Source organism: Leucopleurus acutus, assembly GCF_964270905.1.
Source record: "Leucopleurus acutus genome assembly, chromosome: 7".
Classification (NCBI taxonomy): domain Eukaryota; kingdom Metazoa; phylum Chordata; class Mammalia; order Artiodactyla; family Delphinidae; genus Leucopleurus; species Leucopleurus acutus.
The window spans coordinates 21,738,125-21,759,360 of record NC_139150.1 but is presented as its reverse complement, the minus strand read 5'-3'; the positions used below and the strand labels follow the sequence as shown (position 1 = coordinate 21,759,360).

Sequence of the window (21,236 nt, the reverse complement as noted above, 5' to 3'; positions counted from 1 at the left end):
CAATACTCTCCAAAGTAGGATACTTGTATGCTAGGGGGCAAACTACAAGATGACCCCTTAGGGTGTGGAGGGAAAATTGTGTGTGTGTTTGTATGTTAGAGAGGTGGTGGGGGGAAGGGAGGGAGAGGACTAGATACATAGATAGACAGATACTGGGAGGAGGCACAAATGAGAATTTTTTTAAAGGTCCTGTGATACAGTTGCGCTTATAATGATTTTGAGTAGAAATTTTAGATACAGTACTTATCATCAATTCGCTTCACTGTAAACCTGGAGAGGGCTTCATTGTTGTTTGGCAGGTCAGCCTATCTTTGATAAAATACTGCATTCTTGATATGAAAGGATAGGAGGTATATCTATATTAGCATTTAAAGTAAAATGTCTTAATGAAGACAAAGGGAAGAAGGGAAAAACGGGATCAACGCTACACTGTTTAGCACAGTTTAAATTAACATTGTTTTTCATCTAAAGCCTCGCCAAATGCAGTGTGTTAGTGGGCTAGGTTTTTCCATAATTGGTCATCACCTCACATGCATGTTTTGTTACAGTTTAATAGCACTTAATGAGCATACAATGGGACCAGTAGATAAAAATTACTGTGATTTTGACTTCTTATTCTAGCTTCCATGTCTCAAACCCTTTCATGATTTCAGTGTCATTGCCTCTCATTCTCTCTGTGCTGCATTCTGGATAATTTCTTCAGATCTAGATTCCAGTTCTCCAGTTGTCTTTTGAACTGTGTGTATGCAACTTCACTATGACCTGTCTATTGAGTTTCTGATGTCAGTGATCGCCATTTTCATTTCTAGACGTTGTGTAGTTCTTTTCATATATTCGTGGTCACATATGATGGTCTCTCTTGTTCCATCTCTTAGGTTTTTTTCAAGCAACACCTATAGTTTGCGTTCTGGGTTCCAAACCCGCGTGGTTAGGTGTTCTCCAGGGAGCCTTTTTGCTTTTGTTCCATTTTGCTTCGGACTGAATCCAAGATAGGCAGCATCCCCATCTTCCCTGTGTGGTCCAGAAGTTTTCTACTTTGCCTGTAAGAGATTCCATATTTATTCAAGGTTCTTCAGACAGATATACTATCATTCCTGTCTCAGGCTTGTCACCATTTCTAGGTCACTAGGGACCAACAGATGGTCCCAGTGCAAGTATTGTCTCCAGCACTACTCACTCAGGGGTTTCTCCTCATTTCTGACTTGGGACGCTTTCCTTTTATTTCTAACAGTTTAGTCATATATTTAAAAACATGCTTTTAGTGTGCTTGTATTAAGAAGGAGGAGAGAAAATTATGAATATTATGTAAGAATTTCGTGTGTGTATGTTTTGGCTTGAATATGCATTTTTTTTCATCTCTGGAGAGATAAGTAAGAAACTAATAATGCTGGGGAGGTGGTGATGGCAACAAGACAGATGTGGGACAGGAGTGACAGGGGGACTTTTTTATATGAACCTCTTAATATTTTTAGTGATTTGAACCATGTGGATACATAACTGTTTCAACCAATTAAATATATAACATAAACTTTTCCTTCTGGCAATCTAGATGTTCTGTACTGGGTGGATTTCTCCAGACATCTAGTCTACTATTTTGTTAGAAATGGAATAGTTGTCATATTTGCGGTTCTATAAATTTTAGATCATGGTTTTACCTCTTTCCAGCCCTCTAGATGAACTCTGTAGATCAATATTTTCCAAACTATCTGTGGCAAAGGATCAGTTCTTTAAAAGTTTTCCAATCTGTCATGGATTGATACTTCAGTAAACTACAGTGAAAACAAATGACTGACCATATGCTTGGATGGCATGGCAATGTCAAACTGCTGTAAAAGTTTCTAAGTGCTTGCTCTCCATTTCTTTCATCATTGGCCAGTAAAAAGCAACTTGGGGACCACTGCCACACTGAACAGCACTGCTGTAGATGGTACTCATTATTTTCTGGCGTTTGATGTTACGGATGAAAAATTGAGACCACACTGTTCTTTAAATTTTTTGTTGGTTTAAATTTTTTTCCATTGTAGGTAGCAGCCTGCTTTTCTTTCCGTAAAGATGCATTCTGGCAGCTGTCCCCAGCCTTTTTGGCATCAGGGACGGGTGGAAGACAGTTATTCCCCGGATCGTGGGTGGGGGAGGGGATGGTTCAGGCGGTAATGCGAGCGATGCGAAGCCTGGGAAGCCGCAGATGAAGCTTTACTTGCCCATTGCTCACCTCCTGCTGTGCCGCCTGGTTCCTGAAGGGCCTCGGACGGGGGTGGTGGGGGGTGGTGGTGGGGGTTGGCGACCCCTGCTTATGGCCTTATCTGAAACATGAGATGTTTGCTGCGGCACACCCCTGCCTTAATTAGGGGAGTGAGCCCGTGGCTAACTTCTGTGGATGATGGTACTGGTGTACTTCCAGAAATCATTCATAGATGAATAGTATATTTCACTATGCATTGATACTGGCGTTTTCTTGATCTTCTAGAAGGGTTGGTTTTCATGCTATTAAGTCCGGGCCGCCATCTGGCTGCCAGCAACTATAAGATGCCATTGATTTCAGAGATGTTAAAATGTGGAAGAATTGTGTCTTAAAATATCTTGCAGTTGGCCCCGGGATTGTCCCAGCCTCTAATTACTGTTGAGTGCTTGGAGACTTGCTAATGAGAAGGAGGGAAGACGCCTCTGGAGACTTGCTTTAGAAACTTCAGCACTCTGCTGAAGGGCATCTCCTCTCTTTATCATGACAACCTGACGTGAACTGGAGCACGTTCTCTCTTCTCTAAATTGGCATGGCTTCCCCCATTAGGAGCTCATTCCCCATGGGATGGAGCAGCGCTGAGAACCTTGGCCAATTTCTCTGTGATTTGGTGGCACTGGTATATCTTCTAGTGTCCGTAATAGGCATTTCTGTCATCACTGAGATTTTTTTTCTTACCTTCAATTTCCCTCTATTCCATCCCTGCCATTCAGAGATGGTGAGCATTGGGAGTCCTGATAGATATCCCATTTTCTTGCTTGCCAGGCAGGCTGGCTTGGTAGTTCTTTCAATCAGTGGTTGTGTGGACTGTTTGTTACAGAAATTTCTCAAATTTTTCTGGTTCCTCTTCCATATTTTTCTGGTGCAAATAGGGTTGTTGTTTTTTTCCCTGCTATGTTTATAGTTCTTTGGCCACCTTGATGACGATTTGGGAGGAAGGGCAGTTAATGTGTGGGCTAACATGGTCATTTGTTTCTTCAGCCGGTATTTATTGAATGCTTGCTCCAGGCCTAGCACTGTTCTGGGCTCTGAGAGTACGGCAGTAAACAGCAGTCTTAAGCTTCAGCCTTCGCTGGAACATTCATTCACTCTGTTTAGTTCTGGTTTTCCTCAACTGGAAGCTTACCTGGTTCTACTGTCTTTCATTTTCAGATATCCCTTTCGAAAGATGCCAATTAAAAAGAAATTCAGTAATTTATTGGTAGCTTGATACATACTTTATATAGACTTGGCCCTAATATAGTCTCCAGAAATGTCCGTTAATATATGTATCATTTGCTTTTTAGCCGATTACACCTAAACAAGAAGGCAACAGACAAACAACCATATAGCAAGCTCCCAGGGGTGTCTCTTCTGAAACCACTGAAAGGAATAGATCCTAACCTAATCAACAACTTGGAAACATTCTTTGAATTGGATTATCCCAAGGTGAGTACAGTGTTGTACTCATAGGAATGGGCTAGACCATACTTTTTTTTTCTTATAATAAACACTTAGAGAGAAATTTTGACACTGTATCAGGTGAAGGTATTAAAAATGCATGATGGTGTTGGCTTCATCATATTTATGCTCTAGTAGTAGTAGTCGTAGTAGTAGTTGTGGTTGTCATCACAGGACAGAAATGGGGGGTTGAGGAAGGGGTATAAATTCCTTTTCTAACTACCTGTATGTCAACCTGAATTAGAAATCCCTGAATAAAGCTCCTGGAATGCAGACAGTGTTAAGTGCCCAGTAGTTTGAGTATGAAGATCTTGTTCCATGAGAGTCACAGTGAAAGTGAGAAAGCAATATTCAGTGTTCAGAAATGGGATGCAGGACAGCTAGAACTAATGATAAATCCCCTTGAGAATCTGACTTTTGGGGTTAGAATTAGTGGTAAGGTAGAGCTTCATCAATACCGGATTTTTCACAGGGAGATCAGCTTGGTGCTTTGTGACCACCTAGAGGGGGGGGATAGGGAGGGTGGGAGGGAGGGAGATGCAAGAGGGAAGAGATATGGGGACATATGTAGACGTATAACTGATTCACTTTGTTATACAGCAGAAACTAACACACCATGGTAAAGCAATTAAACTCCAATAAAGATGTTTAAAAAAAACACCTAATTTTTGATTTCTTGATTTTTCTGGGGTTTAATACCTAATTGTATTGCTTATATCTTTTATCTCTATAATCTATTTATCTATAAACTCAATGTACTTCCTTCCTTGGAGACTTCAGTTTTCTTGAGATGGGAGTATTCTTTTTATTTCTTCCCTTTAGTTTCTTAGGAAAACTTAATATTCCTTAATTTTTTAATTTAGTTTTATGGCAACTTTTTCAATTGCCTATTTGAGACGCTGCTTTTGAAAGCATGTTCTAGCAGTGGTAGATTACTTGTGAAAATATGTCTAAATTTCTACCTGCTTGATTTTCAGTCCAGTTTAATTTTCCCTCTGTGGTCTCTACTCACTTTCCTCAGTTTTTACCATCATTGCCTCGGTTTTTCCATAGTTTTTGCCAGTCGGAGACTCTTTCCTTCCTATTTCTTTAGAACAATGTCACCCAAGTAGTGAGAAAGAAGATGACATCTACACACCACACTCTCATGGTGACTGATTTTCACGCTGTTATTTCATTTCTTTTAAGAAGAAGACACAGACATGGTAGCCTTAATTCAGCTCTTATTCAGTGTGTAGACATGAGTATCATTCAGTTATTTTTTAGTGTTGCTATATTATTGCTTTTGGAGTTTTGGAAGTCTAGGCATTTGAAGCTAATTTGTAGCAGAAAATTATGTATTTCTCCTACTTTGTGTGTGTATATATATTTAATAATTTTAGAGATCTGAATCATATGCATGCATTATCTTCAGTAAATTAAATATATAATTAGAAAAAATAAGAAGATTGGTACTTGATTTTTTTTTCAAACTAAAAATGCAAAAAAGTGGCCTTTGATCATTCAGGAAGGATGAGAAACAAAATTAATTGTAAAATAAGCTTTGCAATAAGAAAAATGGAAGTTTTTCAAGCCTCACCTTATATAAGTGAATGTAAAGGAGAATTTATTTTTGTGAATGAAAGAATATTTTCATTGATTATGAATAAATTTCAGAGCATAGTGTGGAACCATATGCATTTATCCTTGTGAAACTTAATCTCACAAATTTCAGTTTTTTAACCATCATCCAACCCTTTCCCCTTTCCCTATTCAACCACTCTTAAAACTTAGTTATGGAATTTTTATGTTGCTGCTCTTGTGAGATAATAGTCATGGAATTTAAAATGGTTTTGGAAGTTAGTGTGGGTTTAAAGAGTTTCTTAAAATAACCCCAGGAACATATGTATCCATTAACTATGAACATTTGGGATGAATCAATAATTGATTTCTTCTTCTGAATGAAGTTTTTTTTTATACAGTTTGGAATTATCTCCAGAGCTCTAGTTTTTCACTTAGTTCTCTTTCCACTTAAGTTTTTTTTCCGCTTAAGTTATGTCATTAAGACATTTATTTGGTTGAGGAGGAAGCTGTTTTGACACATTACAAAAACGAATAACATTATATGCAAGGGATTGTTTTCATTCTTTTTTAGTTCATAATTTTATTTTCTAATTACAAAAGAATTGTTAGCTGTGTAAAAAGAACATTTAGAAAGCAGAGCAAAAGTGCAGAGTACCTGCAATCTAAAAGGAAATGTTGATCTCACTGCACTATATTTGCTTTTTAAAAGACCAAAAGCAATGGCAATTCTACAGGAGACTGAAGTTAAACCACTGAAATCGCACAAATCTGAGTGTGAACACGAGTTGTTTGTGTCCTCAAGGAGGCATATAGTCATGAAATGAACATTTGTGTAACTGCCAGGCCCAGCACATTTTAATATTCTCCATTTGTCAAATGTGAACATTGTTCTATAAAAGTATGGAAACGTTTTTGTTCTGGATGTAACTCCTTCCTCTGTTATTTGATTTGGAACCTTATAGGCCATTTGGAAATATGTATATAACATACTGAAATACTAAAATTTCATTTAATTTTAGACATGTGCAAGAAGATTTATTACGGACACTTGGTCTGAATTTCTAGGTGTAAATTTTAGTGAGACTGTTATTATACTAAGTGCCCTGAAAGACATCTATGCTTTAAATATCTTGTAAATCCACCTTATATTGATATTTATTCCTTGGGGAAAAAAAATTCTTGGAAAAAATATAAGAATAAATAAAATGAATACAATTCATTTTTCACAAAATCGAGTACTCATTTGGCATCAGCATAGAAGAAGGCATTTAGGCAGAAATTCAGCCATAGTAGGAGGATTCAGTAATCTGCATCTAAAGTGTCTTGATATCTTTACTTTAGTAAATTCTGGGCATATGAAGAATTTTTAAATGAATGATCAGAGTTATTAGCAGAGTGAGGTTTGGTAATTGTGATTTTCTTTTCTTTTTTGCAAATATAGAATGGGTTTAAAATGTTTGAAGTGCAGTGCCATACTTGGATTCTTTATTGTCACTGATGACAATAAAGAATTTAAAAAGATTGAAAATAGGTTCAATTATTGAAAGATCGGCACAATACATGTAATAAAACTACTACGTCTGAAAGATTAGTGTTTTACCAAATAAATTTGAAAAATCATGTAAACTACCTAGTTCTTGAAAGTAAGTTTTTGATATAACTTATCAAAACTTTGAATTCAGAGCAGTTTTCTTACAAAACATCTTCCTTTCACTCAAAGGAAGCATCTTTCACTCAAAATTTACCCTAGGGCTTCCCTGGTGGCACAGTGGTTGAGATCCACCTGCGGATGCAGGGGACGCGGGTTCGTGACCCGGTCCGGGAAGATCCCACACGCCGCGGAGCGGCCGGGCCCGTGAGCCATGGCTGCTGAGCCTGCGCGTCCGGAGCCTGTGTTCCGCAACGGGAGAGGCCACAACAGTGAGAGGCCCACGTACCGCAAAAAAAAAAAAAAAAAAACCTTTTAATCAACTTAATATCTTATGTTTTACCAATTGCAGTGTAGTCGGAGTGATTTAACTATTTAAGTACAGAAATTCCTAGCAAATTAAATGTTGATCAAACATAGAGATTCTAGCTGAAAAATGAAGATTCTTGGTTAAAATCTAATACTTTAGAAAACACTTGGAATACTACCTCCAATTTGGTATAATTTTTAATATCAGGCACATCTAAGGGAAAGTTATATCTTTAATAAGAGTCTGAACATTTTTTAGATAAAGTGAATTGAATTTCATCTGCACTCTGGCTTATCAGGAGGTATTTGTTTTTTATTTGAAATTAAGTTTAAGAGGTGTAATCAATAAAAACAAAAACTTTAAATCTTGCATTTGGATAAAGGTAAACTATGCCTCCCTTACTTATACTAACACCATATACTTCTGAAAAAGTTTTTGCTATAACCTAGTATAGCCTTTTTTCTTCCCATTGAGTAGATGTCTAGTACTATATATTACAGAGTTTTCTCTTGCTGAGGAAAAAGCCAAGAGTAGATTTTTAATAATATTTTATGGAATTGTATTACTTATAAACATATTCTTTCACTATATTTACTTATACCTGTAAAACAGTATAAATCATAAAAGCATAAAACTATGCTATGTTTGGAAAAACAATGAACTCTTTAGAGCAAGCCTGACTGAGCAACTCACTATAGTAGGAAAGCTCATTGTTACTTACACCCTTTGGAAAGTCACTTAACCTTTCTAATCTTCATGGTTAAGCCTCTTGTTGGCTCAAGCAAACATTTTGGTAGGGAGGATGGCTGACTTTTTATGGGACTTAAGAGTCAACCCTTGAAGAAGTTTCAGGGTGTGGCAGGAATGGTGCCCATCCCATTCTCAGATTTTTATCTGATCTCTGGAGACCACTGGCTGTAAAGTTGCTTAATCATTTCAGTACCTCTAAGGTGGCAATTTTGGTCAGTCATCATGAGAGGTAGATATTGGATAGAATATGTAATAACTATAGGTAGAAAGTATGAGGAAAGTATACATTGCTTTTCCCCTTTACTTTTTTTTTTTAATTGGGGTATAGTTGCTTTACAACAAAGTGAATCAGCTATATGTATACATATATCCCCCCCTCTCTCTTGGACCTCCCTCCTACCACCACCACCACCACCACCACCATACCCACCGCAATCCCACCCATCCCACTCACAGAGCACCAAGCTGAGCTCCCTGCGCTATACAGCAGCTTCCCACAAGCTATCTGTTTTACACATGGTGGTGTATATATATCAATCCCAATCTCCCAATTCATCCTCCCCTAACCTTGTGTCCACACGTCCCTTCTCTACGTCTGCATCTCTGTTCCTGCCCTGCAAATAGATTCATCTGTACCATTTTTCCAGAGTCCACATATATGCGTTAATAAACGATATTTGTTTTTCTCTTTCTGACTTACTTCATTCTGTATGACCGACTCTCAGGTCCATCCAGGTCTCTACTTAATTATTGAGAAAACTTTTTTTTCACTTGAAAAAAAAAATCTTACCTTGTTAGCTAAACTTTCTTTATCTACCTTAGTCCTGGTCCTTATGTGCTTGACCACTAAATTCTATGCTGCCACTTTTTGCTGACATAATATATCAATATATTAGGTGAACAGTAATTATTGTGCTCAAGGCACTGTACACATTTTATTTCCACTTTTTACTTGTGTATGCTTATCAATGGAAGTAAACAAACAGGCTTTCCCATTACCTTAGCTTTAGTCCCTGTATGTTAGACACCTAAAAAATTGTGTCCTCAACTTTTTGTATTTTTCAGAACACATAGCTTTGTTATTTTCTCATGGACATGATTAACCTTCCTCCTTTGCTTAAAAATGTTCAATCTGTCTTAGAAAGAAGGTTTGGTAGGAAATCTGCTATTGAGTCAGCATGAATTTATCACCACTATTGAAAAAAATTACTGCTTAGAATACATAGCCCACAGAATAATAGAGCAGCGTCTTTATGTGTGAAAGCAAACACTTTTAAAAAATTTAGTAGTTTACTAAATGGTATCTTAGAGCTCAAGATTTTATAAACTTGGTTACATGTCTGAATCCCCTCGGATGCTCTGATTCAGAAGTTTAAGAGTGGGGCCCAGTATCCTCTTTTGAAAAAAACTGTCCGAGGGTAATTTTGACATAGCCAGCCAAGTGCTAAGAAATGTCTTCCTTAGTGTACTATCAGAGAGTAAACATAGGGCTTCCCCAGTGGCACAGTGGTTAAGAATCTGCCTGACAATGCAGGGGACTCAGGTTCGAGCCCTGGTCCGGGAAGATCCCACATGCCGCAGAGCAACTAAGCCCGAGCGCCACAATTACTGAAGCCCGCAGGCCTAGAGCCTGTGCTCCACAACAAGAGAAGCCACCGCAATGAGAAGCCCGCGCACCGCAACAAAGAGTAGCCCCAGCCTGCCGCAACTGGAGAAAGCCCGCACACAGCAACGAAGACCCAATGCAGCCAAAAAAAAAAAAAAAGAGTAAACATGGGTCTGGGCAAAATAAAATCCTGGGTGTTTTCATAGTTAAAAGGCTAAGTGTGCTTTTCAGGATACATTTTTAATCAAATCAGATTCTATTCTACTTCAGAAAATCATTATACAACAAAAAATCTAATCTCACTTTGTCCTTGTGAAGAGTTTGGGAAACCTCTTTAAATTTATCATAGTGGTATTCAGTATGTAATTTTTAGCACCCTGATGAAATGATATTAAGTTCAGAGACAAAGCTTCTAGAGAACGAAGGGTGTGTTCATTTTGGTTGCTTTCTGTGTTGTTTTCACACTGCTAGGCACCCTGTGAGCATCTAATAAATCTTCAGTGATGAAGCCCATGGAGAAGCTTGGAATCCAGTTGAATTATTAGGCCATGCCTATCTGGCAGTGGCAAGACTTCAGCTGTGGGCCCTGCCAATCTCTTCATTCTCTCTTTGGCTTGCAAACAGCCCCTTCTGGAGAAGCTGCTCTCGGTTAAAGCAACACTTGATAATCCTTTAAGTGTCTGCATCCATTATGAATACTCTCTTACTTTTAAACTTTGTGGGTACAATTGCTTGTTTTTCTTAATGCTTTTTGATCCATCAGTAAATACTAATAATAAGTGATTATCTTTGGAAAAGAGGTTAATTTACATAAAATGTGTTCTTTGACTAGTATGAAGTACTCCTCTGTGTCCAAGATCATGATGATCCAGCCATTGATGTGTGTAAGAAGCTTCTTGGAAAATATCCAAATGTTGATGCTAGATTGTTTATAGGTAAGTAACAAATTCTACAATAACCTTTTTGCTTTAATATATTAAATATCAGTAATCTTCTTTGCATTAAACTATAGATTAGGGTGCTAGACACCCATTAAGTTATTAGCATGTTTGCTTTATGCATGTTTGTTAGATACAGTGAAAGGTGTTTCTGTCCTTTTGAGAAGACTTAAGTTATAAAGACAAAGTTTTTTTTTTTCATATCTGGGATTAACAGAATTACCCCAAATTATGTTTTACTCGTCAGTCAGACATGAGCCTGTTATTTTTGTTTCTTTAATATTTTCAATCTATGGCCTTTTCTGTATCTCATTGATTATAATTGGGAATGAGGGATAGAATTCATTTTTGTAATATTGCAAAAAGAATATTTTTCCAAAAGCCTACAGGCTTATTCTAAAGACTAATTAGAGGTATATTTGCTATTAAATATTGATTAATGTTTACTATTAATGCAAGCACTTAAGAATTAGAAAACTGAAACTAATGAATTTTCAAAGATTAATGATGTACTTTTCTTTTTGAGAATGAACAATTTTTTTCTAAATATATTATTATGAATAATAAGAAACATAATGGGTTTTTTGGCTTTTTTTTAAGTATGATGGTTTCACCTACTATTTTCTTTTTTTTTTGAATTTTATTTTATTTATTTTTTTATACAGCATGTTTTTAATTAGTTATCCATATTAGTGTATACATGTCAATCCCAATCTCCCAATTCATCCCACCACCAGTGTCCACCACCACCCCATGCCACTTTCCCCCTTGGTGTCCATGCATTTGTTCTCTACATCTGTGTCTCAAGAGAAACATAGTGTTAAAGTATGTTTGTTTAAATTATTAAATCTGCAAGTACTTTTTACTACTCTCTACTATGTATATGTATAATAGAAAATATTTCCAATATTGCATGAATTGTTCACTGCTGTACTTTAAAATTTTTAGGTGGCAAAAAGGTTGGCATTAATCCTAAAATTAACAATTTAATGCCAGGATATGAAGTTGCAAAGTATGATCTTATATGGATTTGTGATAGTGGAATAAGAGGTGAGGTTTTTCTTATTTATTTTGCAGAACTATTCATTCAATGATAAAATGCCAAGAGCAGTCTGAGAATACATTTATCAATCCTATTTGTTTGCCTAATAAAGTAATTCATTTTATCATTATTTCATGGTAATATGTCAAGTTATACTTACTAAGATTTTGATGTTTTTTATACTAACCTAGAATGTTACGTGTATGAAAATGTTTTCATTTTGAAAAGAAAATTCCAACTATTAAAAAAAAAAAATAGTCGGGACTTCCCTGATGGCGCAGTGGTTAAGAATCCGCCTGCCAATGCAGGGGACACGGGTTCAAGCCCTGGTCCGGGAAGATCCCACATGCCGCGGAGCAACGAAGCCCGTGCGCCACAACTACTGAAGCCCGCGCGCCTAGAGCCCGTGCTCTGCAACAGGAGAAGCCACCACAGTAAGAGGCCTGCACACCTCAACAAGGAGTAGCCCCCGCTCGCTGCAACTAGAGAAAAGCCCGCGTGCCGCAACAAAGACCCAATGCAGCCAAAAAAAAAAAAAAATAGTCATGGTCCGTTATATAGTCTATGAGCTTTTTCTAGGTGTAAGTTTTCCCTTATTCATGTGACGTCTTTTACTTTAATCTGTTTGTGGCATGTGCAATGTACTGTCTCATGCAAAGGGACAGAAATTAATAGGTGCATATTTTACTAGAATTACATACATTTATTAGAATACATTCATGGCTTTTTACCTAGCTGATTTTATCAGTAATTATTTCAATAATAATGTTTTCAATTATATTGAAATTATAATGTCAATATCAATATATTGACATTATAATTTGTATTTTTGCATTTTTAAACATTTATACTTATAATAATTTTGGTATTCTATAATTTTCTATTATATTCTAATTACCTCAAGTTTTTCAACCTCAACGCTTTTGGGCTGGGTAATTCTTTGTTGTCAGGGCTGTCCTGCAGGGTGGTTAGCAGCATCCCTGGCCCCTACCCACTAGATGCAGTAGTAGCCGCTGTTGGTTGTGACAGCCAGAACTGTCTCTGGACATTGCCAAATGTCCCCTACAGAGCAGCAGTTGAGAACCACTACCCAGACTACCTGTATTTAAGGTCCAAATACACTTTTATACAGTAGATTTAGTTCTTAAATACTTGAAGGAAATAAAAATGAAGTCGTATAAAATGATATGATATTTTTGCTATTTAAAAATGGGGAAATGATTTAAATTTTATCAGCTTGAAATGTGCAAATTTGAAAATTAATAGTGTGGCACTCCTGCTTAATTAGATTACAAATCTATCAATTCATGGTCAGAGATTACATTCATTTTTCACATTTGCTATCTTAAATTATTTACTATCATATATTTGCTATGTTTTCAGTGTATCAATCTCTGTCAAGTATATTCTCATTCAGTTCCAATTAGCAGTTTTGAGAGAGAATATCTCATACCCCCAGAAAGAGGAGGCTCATTCCCTATGGTTGGAATGGAGGAGTCATAGTGAACACTGAGCCCCTTTGACCTCTGCTCCTGTACCTTTTGTACTAGGACATATTGTCCATTATTCCAGTTGGGAGGTTCAGAAACGGACTGTTAAAGTTTTCAAGGTACATCCTGCCCCTGCTACATATTAGGTATGTACCAACCTGCAAGTGTTCAGAATAAATTCACTACCATAAGTTAACCTCTTTGAAATTTTGTATTCTACTCAGAAAAGTGATTGAGATTCATTTTATTAGACCCACATACAAAGAAAAACATTTAAGAATTTAATAACTCATAAATTATATTTTACATTAGTGGGCATTTTACTAAAAGGAAATTTTTTCCTCTCTCCCTCTGCACCTTTTTTTCTTTTGCATCCTAGTGATTCCAGACACACTCACGGACATGGTTAACCAAATGACAGAGAAAGTAGGCCTGGTTCACGGGCTGCCCTATGTAGCAGACAGACAGGGCTTTGCCGCCACACTAGAACAGGTAAGTGCAATGGTTATAAATAATATTCTTGGGCTTCCCTGGTGGCGCAGTGTTTGGGAGTCCGCCTGCCAAGGCAGGGGACACGGGTTCGTGCCCCGGTCCGGGAGGATCCCACATGCTGCGGAGTGGCTTGGCCTGTGGGCCATTGGGCCTGTGCTCCGCGGTGGGAGATGCCACAGCAGTGAGAGGCCCGCATAAAAATGTATTAAATAATATTCTTGTTATCAGATCCCTAATCTCCCAGAAGCTTGAGACTATGCTGAGAGTTGGGATGAGCTACCTGAAGTTAACTGTATTAAGTCTATGGGTTCTACATCTTTGGCTTCAACCAACCATAGGTCGAAAATATTCGGAAAAAAAAATTCCAGAAAGTTACAAAAAGCAAAGTGTAAATTTGCCTTGCACCAGCAACTGTTTACATAGCATTTACATTGTATTTACAACTCTTTACATAGTATTTACATCTCTTTACTTTGCATTTACATTGTATTTACAACTCTTTACATAGTATTTACATTGTATTTACAACTCTTTACTTTGCATTTACATTGTATTTACAACTCTTTACATAGCATTTACATTGTATTAGGTATTATAAGTAATCTGACAGGTGTAGATAGTACGCACATAGCATCTGTGGATTTTGATACAGGGCTCCTGGAACCAATTCCCCTAGGATACAGAGAGATGACTAATTACAAAAGGCAGCATATCTAAGATGTAAATAATAAATAGGTTTTATATCTGATAAGTTGGGTGATGACCATTTAATTCTACCATTAATTTAGTAGTTTGCATTTCTCATTACTTCAAAGCACATCTAGGAAAAGGGCAGTAAAATGGAAGACAGAATATTAGTATCCACCCTATTTATGAAAAATACATTGAAAAATGGGGAAGTTGGGAAGCTCAGTGACACCGGCAGGAAATAGCTAGCTATATAAAAGGACACAAGAAAAGGAATTAAGAAATAGGATTGTTCTATTGGTTGATGTACCTATAAATATTGTGTGTATGAATGTGCGCATGTGTGTAGTCACATGCATACATATACACATATACATGTACGTACGTATACCTATATATGTAGATGTGTGTATATCTACATGAACATTCTGAAAACAACACATTAAATATTAATATTTTATATGAAGTGAGTGATATTTTTTACCTGTCGGATTCAAATCCAAATTACATTTTACTTCAGTAAATCTTTAAATCTTGGAGTTTTAGAGAAGACAGTATTTATTTGAGAATAAAATATACTTTACCCTCCTAGAAGTAAATTCTTTGTAATGGTGATAATAACAAGTGTAGTCAATCAAATAAGAAATTATTGACTGCTTGCTATATGTAAATATTACTTTGTACCACTTTTTATTCAGGTAATTTATGTAAGAATAATAGAATATTCACCCAATCATACTGAAATTCATTAGGAAAAAGAATTTATAAACATCATACTTTTAACATAAAATTCTAATTGTATACATACGTTTTTGGCTTTGTTTTGCCAGGTGTATTTTGGAACCTCTCATCCAAGGTCCTATATCTCTGCCAATGTCACTGGTTTCAAATGTGTGACGGGAATGTCTTGTTTAATGAGAAAGGATGTGTTAGATCAAGCAGGAGGGCTTATAGCTTTTGCTCAGTACATTGCTGAAGATTACTTTATGGCCAAAGCAATAGCTGACCGGTAAGAAAACTAAATTAAATTAGGCTGTTACATTTTTGGTTCCTAACTTCTGTTGGTTTACTCTGTTTGTTAAACCCATGGATTAAGAGCTATTTTATTTTATTTTTTGCTAGTGAGTACAGAATAGTTTAATACTTTTAGAATGTAATTCCTATTAATTATTCAGTTATGTACTAATGAAGCAAGTAAATGTTCTAATTTCTCTACATTCTTCAAATTAATGTGGTTTCTAGAGCAGTATGGAGTTTCCTTAAAAAAACTAAAAATAGAGTTACCATATGATCCTGTAATCCCACTCCTGGGTATATATCTGGAGAAAACACTAATTTGAAGATACATGCACCCCAATGTTCATAGCAGCACTATTTGCAATAGCCAAGACATGGAAGCAACATAAATGCACATCAACAGATGAGTAGATAAAGAAGATGTGGTCTGAATATACAATGGAATATTACTCAGTCATAAAAAACAATGAAATAATGTCATTTGCAGCAACATGGATGGACCTAGAGATTATATTAAGTGAAGTCAGACAGAGAAAGACAAATATCATATAATATCACTTATAGATGGAATCTAAAAAAACAATACAAATGAACTTATTTACAAAACAGAAATAAATTCACAGACATAGAAACCAAACTTATGTTTACCAACGAGGATAGGAGGGGTGGAGGAGATAACTCAGGAGTTTGGGGTTAACATATATGCACTATATAAAACAGGTAAACAACAAGGACCTACTGTATAGCATACAGATACATACACACTGAATCACTTTGCTGTACACTTGAAAGTAACACAACATAGTAAATTAATGTTATACTATACTTCAATTTAAAAATAAAATAAATACATTTAAACCCTAAAAAAAAAAAACCTGCATGGTTTGAAGTTATTAAATTGAAGCTTCTCTGTGATTATAAATTTTCATTATTATGGATGTAAATTTTTATGTGTTTTAGAAGAATTAAAATTGTTAGTGCAGTCATAAGCCAGTAGGTGAAAATTTAAAGAATATGATTTCAGATTTTGAAATTTCTCAGTAGATTATTTCATACCTTGCTAAGAAGCCACCTAATGATTCACATGATTGGCTTAATAACATTTCTCTATCACACAGTGACACTCATTTGCTTTTTTAAAGGGGGTCATTTCCTTGTCTGATAATTTACTAAAGATGTGAAGTATGTTTTTAAACTTCTCTCCTGATGGTGTTAATGTGGTCCATGGTTTCATAGCGTTTCTCATGAGATACAGAATACCACTTTTGGTTTCACACCCTGCCCCCCCCTTTTTTTTTGATTAATAGTGTTCAGAGACTAAACTATTAAATACAGGACCCACTCTATTTAGTACTTTCAGAATGTCTGTATTTTAAGTTTATTAAACTGTGAACTGAGGGGTTGTTCCTTCCATTTCTTAAGTGGTCCTATCATGGGCCTCTGTAATGACTAAAATGTGTACAAGTATGATATACCCTACGTAGGGTGCTATCCTGGGACGAGGCTCACCCTGAACACTGACAGTTGCTCACTTTTTTTTTTTAATTAAAATATAGTTGATTTACAGTATTATATAGTTTTAGATATACAACATAGTGATTCAGTATTTTTATAAATTATACTCCATTTAAAGTTATAGCAAAATAATGACTGTATTTCCCTGTGCTGTGCAATATATCCTTGTTGCCTATTTTATACAAGGTAGTTTCTATCTCTTCATCCTCTTCCCCTATCTTACCCCTTGTTCCTTCCATCTCCCCACTGGTAACCACTAGTTCTCTAAGTCTGTGAGTCTTTTCTTTTTTGTTTAGTCATTCATTTGTTTTAGTTTTTAGATTCCACATATAAGTGATAACAGACTGTTTGTCTTTCTCTGTCTCACTTATTTCACTAAGCATAATACCCTCTAGGTCCGTGCACATTGTTGCAAATAACAGGATTTCATTCTTTTTTTATGACTGAGTAATATTCTAGTGTGTGTGTGTGTGTGTGTGTGTGTGTGTGTGTGTGTGTGTGTGTGTACTTCCATATCTTGGCTACTGAAATAACGCTTCTTACTCTTTATAGGGATGAATAAATGCATAATCAGTCATGCTTGCATGTGTTCATCATCATGGCTCATTTTATAATTGTCTTAATTTTCAGAGGTTGGAGGTTTGCCATGTCCACTCAAGTTGCAATGCAAAACTCTGGCTCGTATTCAATTTCTCAGTTTCAATCCAGAATGATCAGGTAAATCAGCTGGATTTCTTCTTTTTATACTTTATTAAAAGAAAAGGGGAAGGGAGAGTAATTTTTACATGGTTTTAACTTGGTTTTAACAAAAAAACTAAAAGTCAGATTTTGTTTATTTCCAGAAAAGAGAGGTTAACTTCCTTATTAAAATAAATTTAACGTCTAAATATATTTTCTTTCCTTTGTGACACTGAAAGCTTTCAGAAAAGAGATGTTGAGACTTTGAATTTTTTATGCCAATCTCTATTTTCTAACTTTCTACCCGTTGAATTTTATGATCTTTATTCATCAGAGTATAGGCCATACAAATGAATTGATAGACTTTTTTCTTTGAGATACTAAATAAAAATAGAAAAGAGATTCATTAAATACTCTTTAAAGTTTATATAAAAGGCTTTTATATAACAGGATAAAATGCTGATCATTTTGAGAAAAATTGATCAGTCTTGTAACCAGGCTGTTGTTTAAAGAAAATCCCTTTTTGTTTGTTCGTTTAAGGTGGACCAAATTGCGAATTAACATGCTTCCTGCAACAATAATTTGTGAGCCAATTTCAGAATGCTTTGTTGCCAGTTTAATTATTGGATGGGCAGCCCACCATGTATTCAGATGGGATATTATGGTATTTTTCATGTGTCATTGCCTGGCATGGTTTATATTTGACTACATTCAACTCAGGGGTGTCCAGGTATGTGGATAGGCTTGGGAAAGTTGGCAATCATTTGGTGGAACTAAAACACTTTTGATTTAGAAGAAGTTGAAGAAAATCTATCTGAGCCATTCTTCAGCCTCCCAGTGAAGGTTAAAATCAGGTTTAAGCATTACTTTCCTTAGTGGAACGTGGACACAAAACGGAACTTGATTTTCAACTTTCAGCTGGTTATACAATCACTTTTATTAAGGCTCAAAAAAAAAAAAAAAAGAATGATGTTAAACAAATCAACAAGTCTTCAAACTAAGAATATGTTAGGATAGCAGTTATTTTAATGCTGCTTTTCTTCCTAATTAACATTTCCTTAACCAATATAGCATGACAGTTGAATTATCTTAAGAAGCAGACTTGACTTTATATAGTGTATTTAAAAGAGTGCAATTGAAGAATTTCATTTTTTAAACTGTGTCTGCAGTCTGACAGTCCATAATTTATTTTTTTAATTCCTAGGGTGGCACACTGTGTTTTTCAAAACTTGATTATGCTGTAGCTTGGTTCATCCGTGAATCCATGACAATATACATTTTTTTGTCGGCATTATGGGACCCAACGATAAGCTGGAGAACTGGTCGCTACAGACTACGCTGTGGAGGCACAGCCGAGGAAATCCTAGATGTCTAACTACAGCTTTGTGACTGTACATAAGGAAAAAAAGAGGATTATAAATTATGTTTATATAAACGCTTTTAAAAAATCTACCTTCAGTAGTTTTATCACATGTATGTTTTGGTATCTGTTCTCTAATTTATTTTGCATGGCACTTGTATCTGTGAAAAGGAACGAAAAGAAAAAAAACACATCTGTAGTCTTGGCCAAATGGTTATACTTTATTTTGTGGAAGTAGAGAATCAAGAGAATTGGTTCTAGGAACCTGGGTTCGGTTTTTGTTGTTGGTTGTTTGTTTACTTTTTAAAACTACATAAATAAATAAATCTATCTCTATATATATGAATGTTCTGCAACAAACACTATGACAGTATCCTTCAGTAGAGAAAGTTTCTTATTGGTGAGTACACTCATTTAGGATATGTATGGGGTGGCAACAGCTTTGTTTGGGGGGCTCGAAAAGACCAGAAGGTGCAATCCCTTTTCATGTCTAAAGTGAAAGGTTTAATGCAGTGAACTGCCTGCAGTGAGGTACTAACTGAGAAACTTTTTCATGCTTTATGCCTACCTCTTGTAGTCGTTGCAGAGGAAATATAAACTGTAATATGGTAGCTAGGCCTTGCAAAAACAAATGGAAAAACTTTAAAAATAATAATAACAAAAGAGCTGGAGTCTAGTATTTATATGAATCTGTGAGAAATATTTTTTCGGTCTCACCGCAACGAACCAAAAGTGGTTGAGTTTGGTTTTTAATTGTAGCCATGTCTTGAAGGCATCTTTTTGACCAACTCTTGTTGGTTCTGTCTTGAACCATTGTTAATCACTGTGCTGGTAAGTCTTTCCTTCCCTGCTCCTCACCTGACCCATCCCATCTTTCCTTAACTTTTTGCAGGGGGTGGGGTGGGGGGTTTGTTTTAGTGTGAATGGATGTTTTGATAGTTGTGAGGAAAAATGCATTTCAGACACATTTCACACATGAGCTATTTTCTTACACGGTCTGTCTTATTGTTAAAAAAGAATGTAATTTCATGATACAGGTATTTAATATCTTTTTTAAGTAAATAAATATTCTAGCCATCAATAAATAAATTGCAGTAGAGTATTAAGAGGGGACAGGATGAGTTTTACTCTTAAAATTAATCAGTATCCAACTAGGTCTGTGTGTGTGTGTGTGTGTGTGTGTGTTTTGTTTTGTTTTGTTTTTTAATTTACTATTACTGTTAGTCTAGTCTTATTTAAATTGGATTTTTGTATTCCAGTTTGTATGACAAAATAGACTAGAGCAGTTCTGGTTGTAAATGCATGCTGTATTTCACTCTTCTCTCCCCATGATGCCGCTGAACTCGCTTGTCAGGTTGTGCTTAACTTGTGGTGAGCTGGACTTGTTTTTGTTTAAAAGAAAAAAAAGGAATAGGCAGAAATGTAAGGGACAGTGCATAAGCCTTTCATTTTTCTTTTTTTTCTTTTTTTTTTTTTTGTAGTGGACGTTTTGCTCTTTCTTCAGGATTGGATGGCATGTTGTCCATATGAATGCCTGCTGCAGGGCTGACACTGGCAATATGGCAGCTTCAAACTCTTAAGTTACTGCAATTTCCATGTCAAAGCATAATGTGTCACATATTAGCAATAACTACATATTTATAAAAAATGGACACTTTTTCACTGAGCCAATTTCATTTAATTGTCTAATGAGTATATACATGGTTTAAATTGCAGTACATCTGTAAATGTGTGTATACTGAGTGTACACAGTATATACAAGCTTTCTCTGGGCCAAACTGTTTCATTCAGTTTTTCCGTTTTGGTTTTTTTTTTTTTTTTGCCTTATGATGAATTTGTTTGAAGGGCATTTTCTTCATGAACAAAGGCTTTGATGCATACTCCTTTCTACGTGAAACGGGGGTAGTATTGTTCCCTGAGGAAAGTTACATAGCGAAAACCAGTCTAGTTGTGACCCACTCTGTTTATTTTTTTAAGTCAGTATCATGCAAGCTGAATTTTGCTGACCGTGTTTGTAATTTGTTGGTTTGTTTAACGAAGTTTGGTTGATGCCATCCTTTGCACTGCTGAAGTGAAATCTTCTTATTCCTTAGCTTTTTGCTGATCTCGGTATGGGCAGTGTAACAACAAAACCCAAATGGCTGGACAGACTTCTTGTGTTTGTAAATATAAAAAATGACTGTTCTGTATATGTGTGTTTTTAATGTGGTAGTGGAGTATTTCCTTCCAGTGAAGCTTCACTTAACCAGACAGAGTGACTCTTTGTTTAGCAAGTTTAGAGCAATGATAAAATGGCAAGAAATAATATAAATGTTATTATAATGATGAAGAAAGCATCACAGCAGAACTGTAGGAGTCCAAATTTAATAAACTGTCTAAAAAAAAAACACCAAGTGTCTAGAATATACCATGTTTATTATTTAAAATCATTGTCTTAAGTTTTTTGTTCAAAAAATAAAAC

General features: G+C 35.9%; 1 protein-coding gene across 1 annotated transcript in view; it reads left to right on the top strand.

Annotated features, from left to right (window-relative positions):
- The window catches only part of UGCG (UDP-glucose ceramide glucosyltransferase), a 35,568-nt gene extending 15,006 nt beyond the window's left edge, over positions 1 to 20,562 (top strand). Inside the window, exons 2-9 of the mRNA XM_082842254.1 lie at positions 3,526 to 3,667; positions 10,389 to 10,491; positions 11,443 to 11,544; positions 13,406 to 13,518; positions 15,036 to 15,214; positions 17,368 to 17,454; positions 17,956 to 18,145; positions 18,620 to 20,562. Coding sequence (XP_082698380.1) covers positions 3,526 to 3,667; positions 10,389 to 10,491; positions 11,443 to 11,544; positions 13,406 to 13,518; positions 15,036 to 15,214; positions 17,368 to 17,454; positions 17,956 to 18,145; positions 18,620 to 18,790 — 1,087 coding nt within the window. The 3' untranslated portion in view covers positions 18,791 to 20,562. The remainder of the gene's footprint in view (positions 1 to 3,525; positions 3,668 to 10,388; positions 10,492 to 11,442; positions 11,545 to 13,405; positions 13,519 to 15,035; positions 15,215 to 17,367; positions 17,455 to 17,955; positions 18,146 to 18,619) is intronic.
- The last annotated feature ends 674 nt before the right edge of the window (positions 20,563 to 21,236 follow it).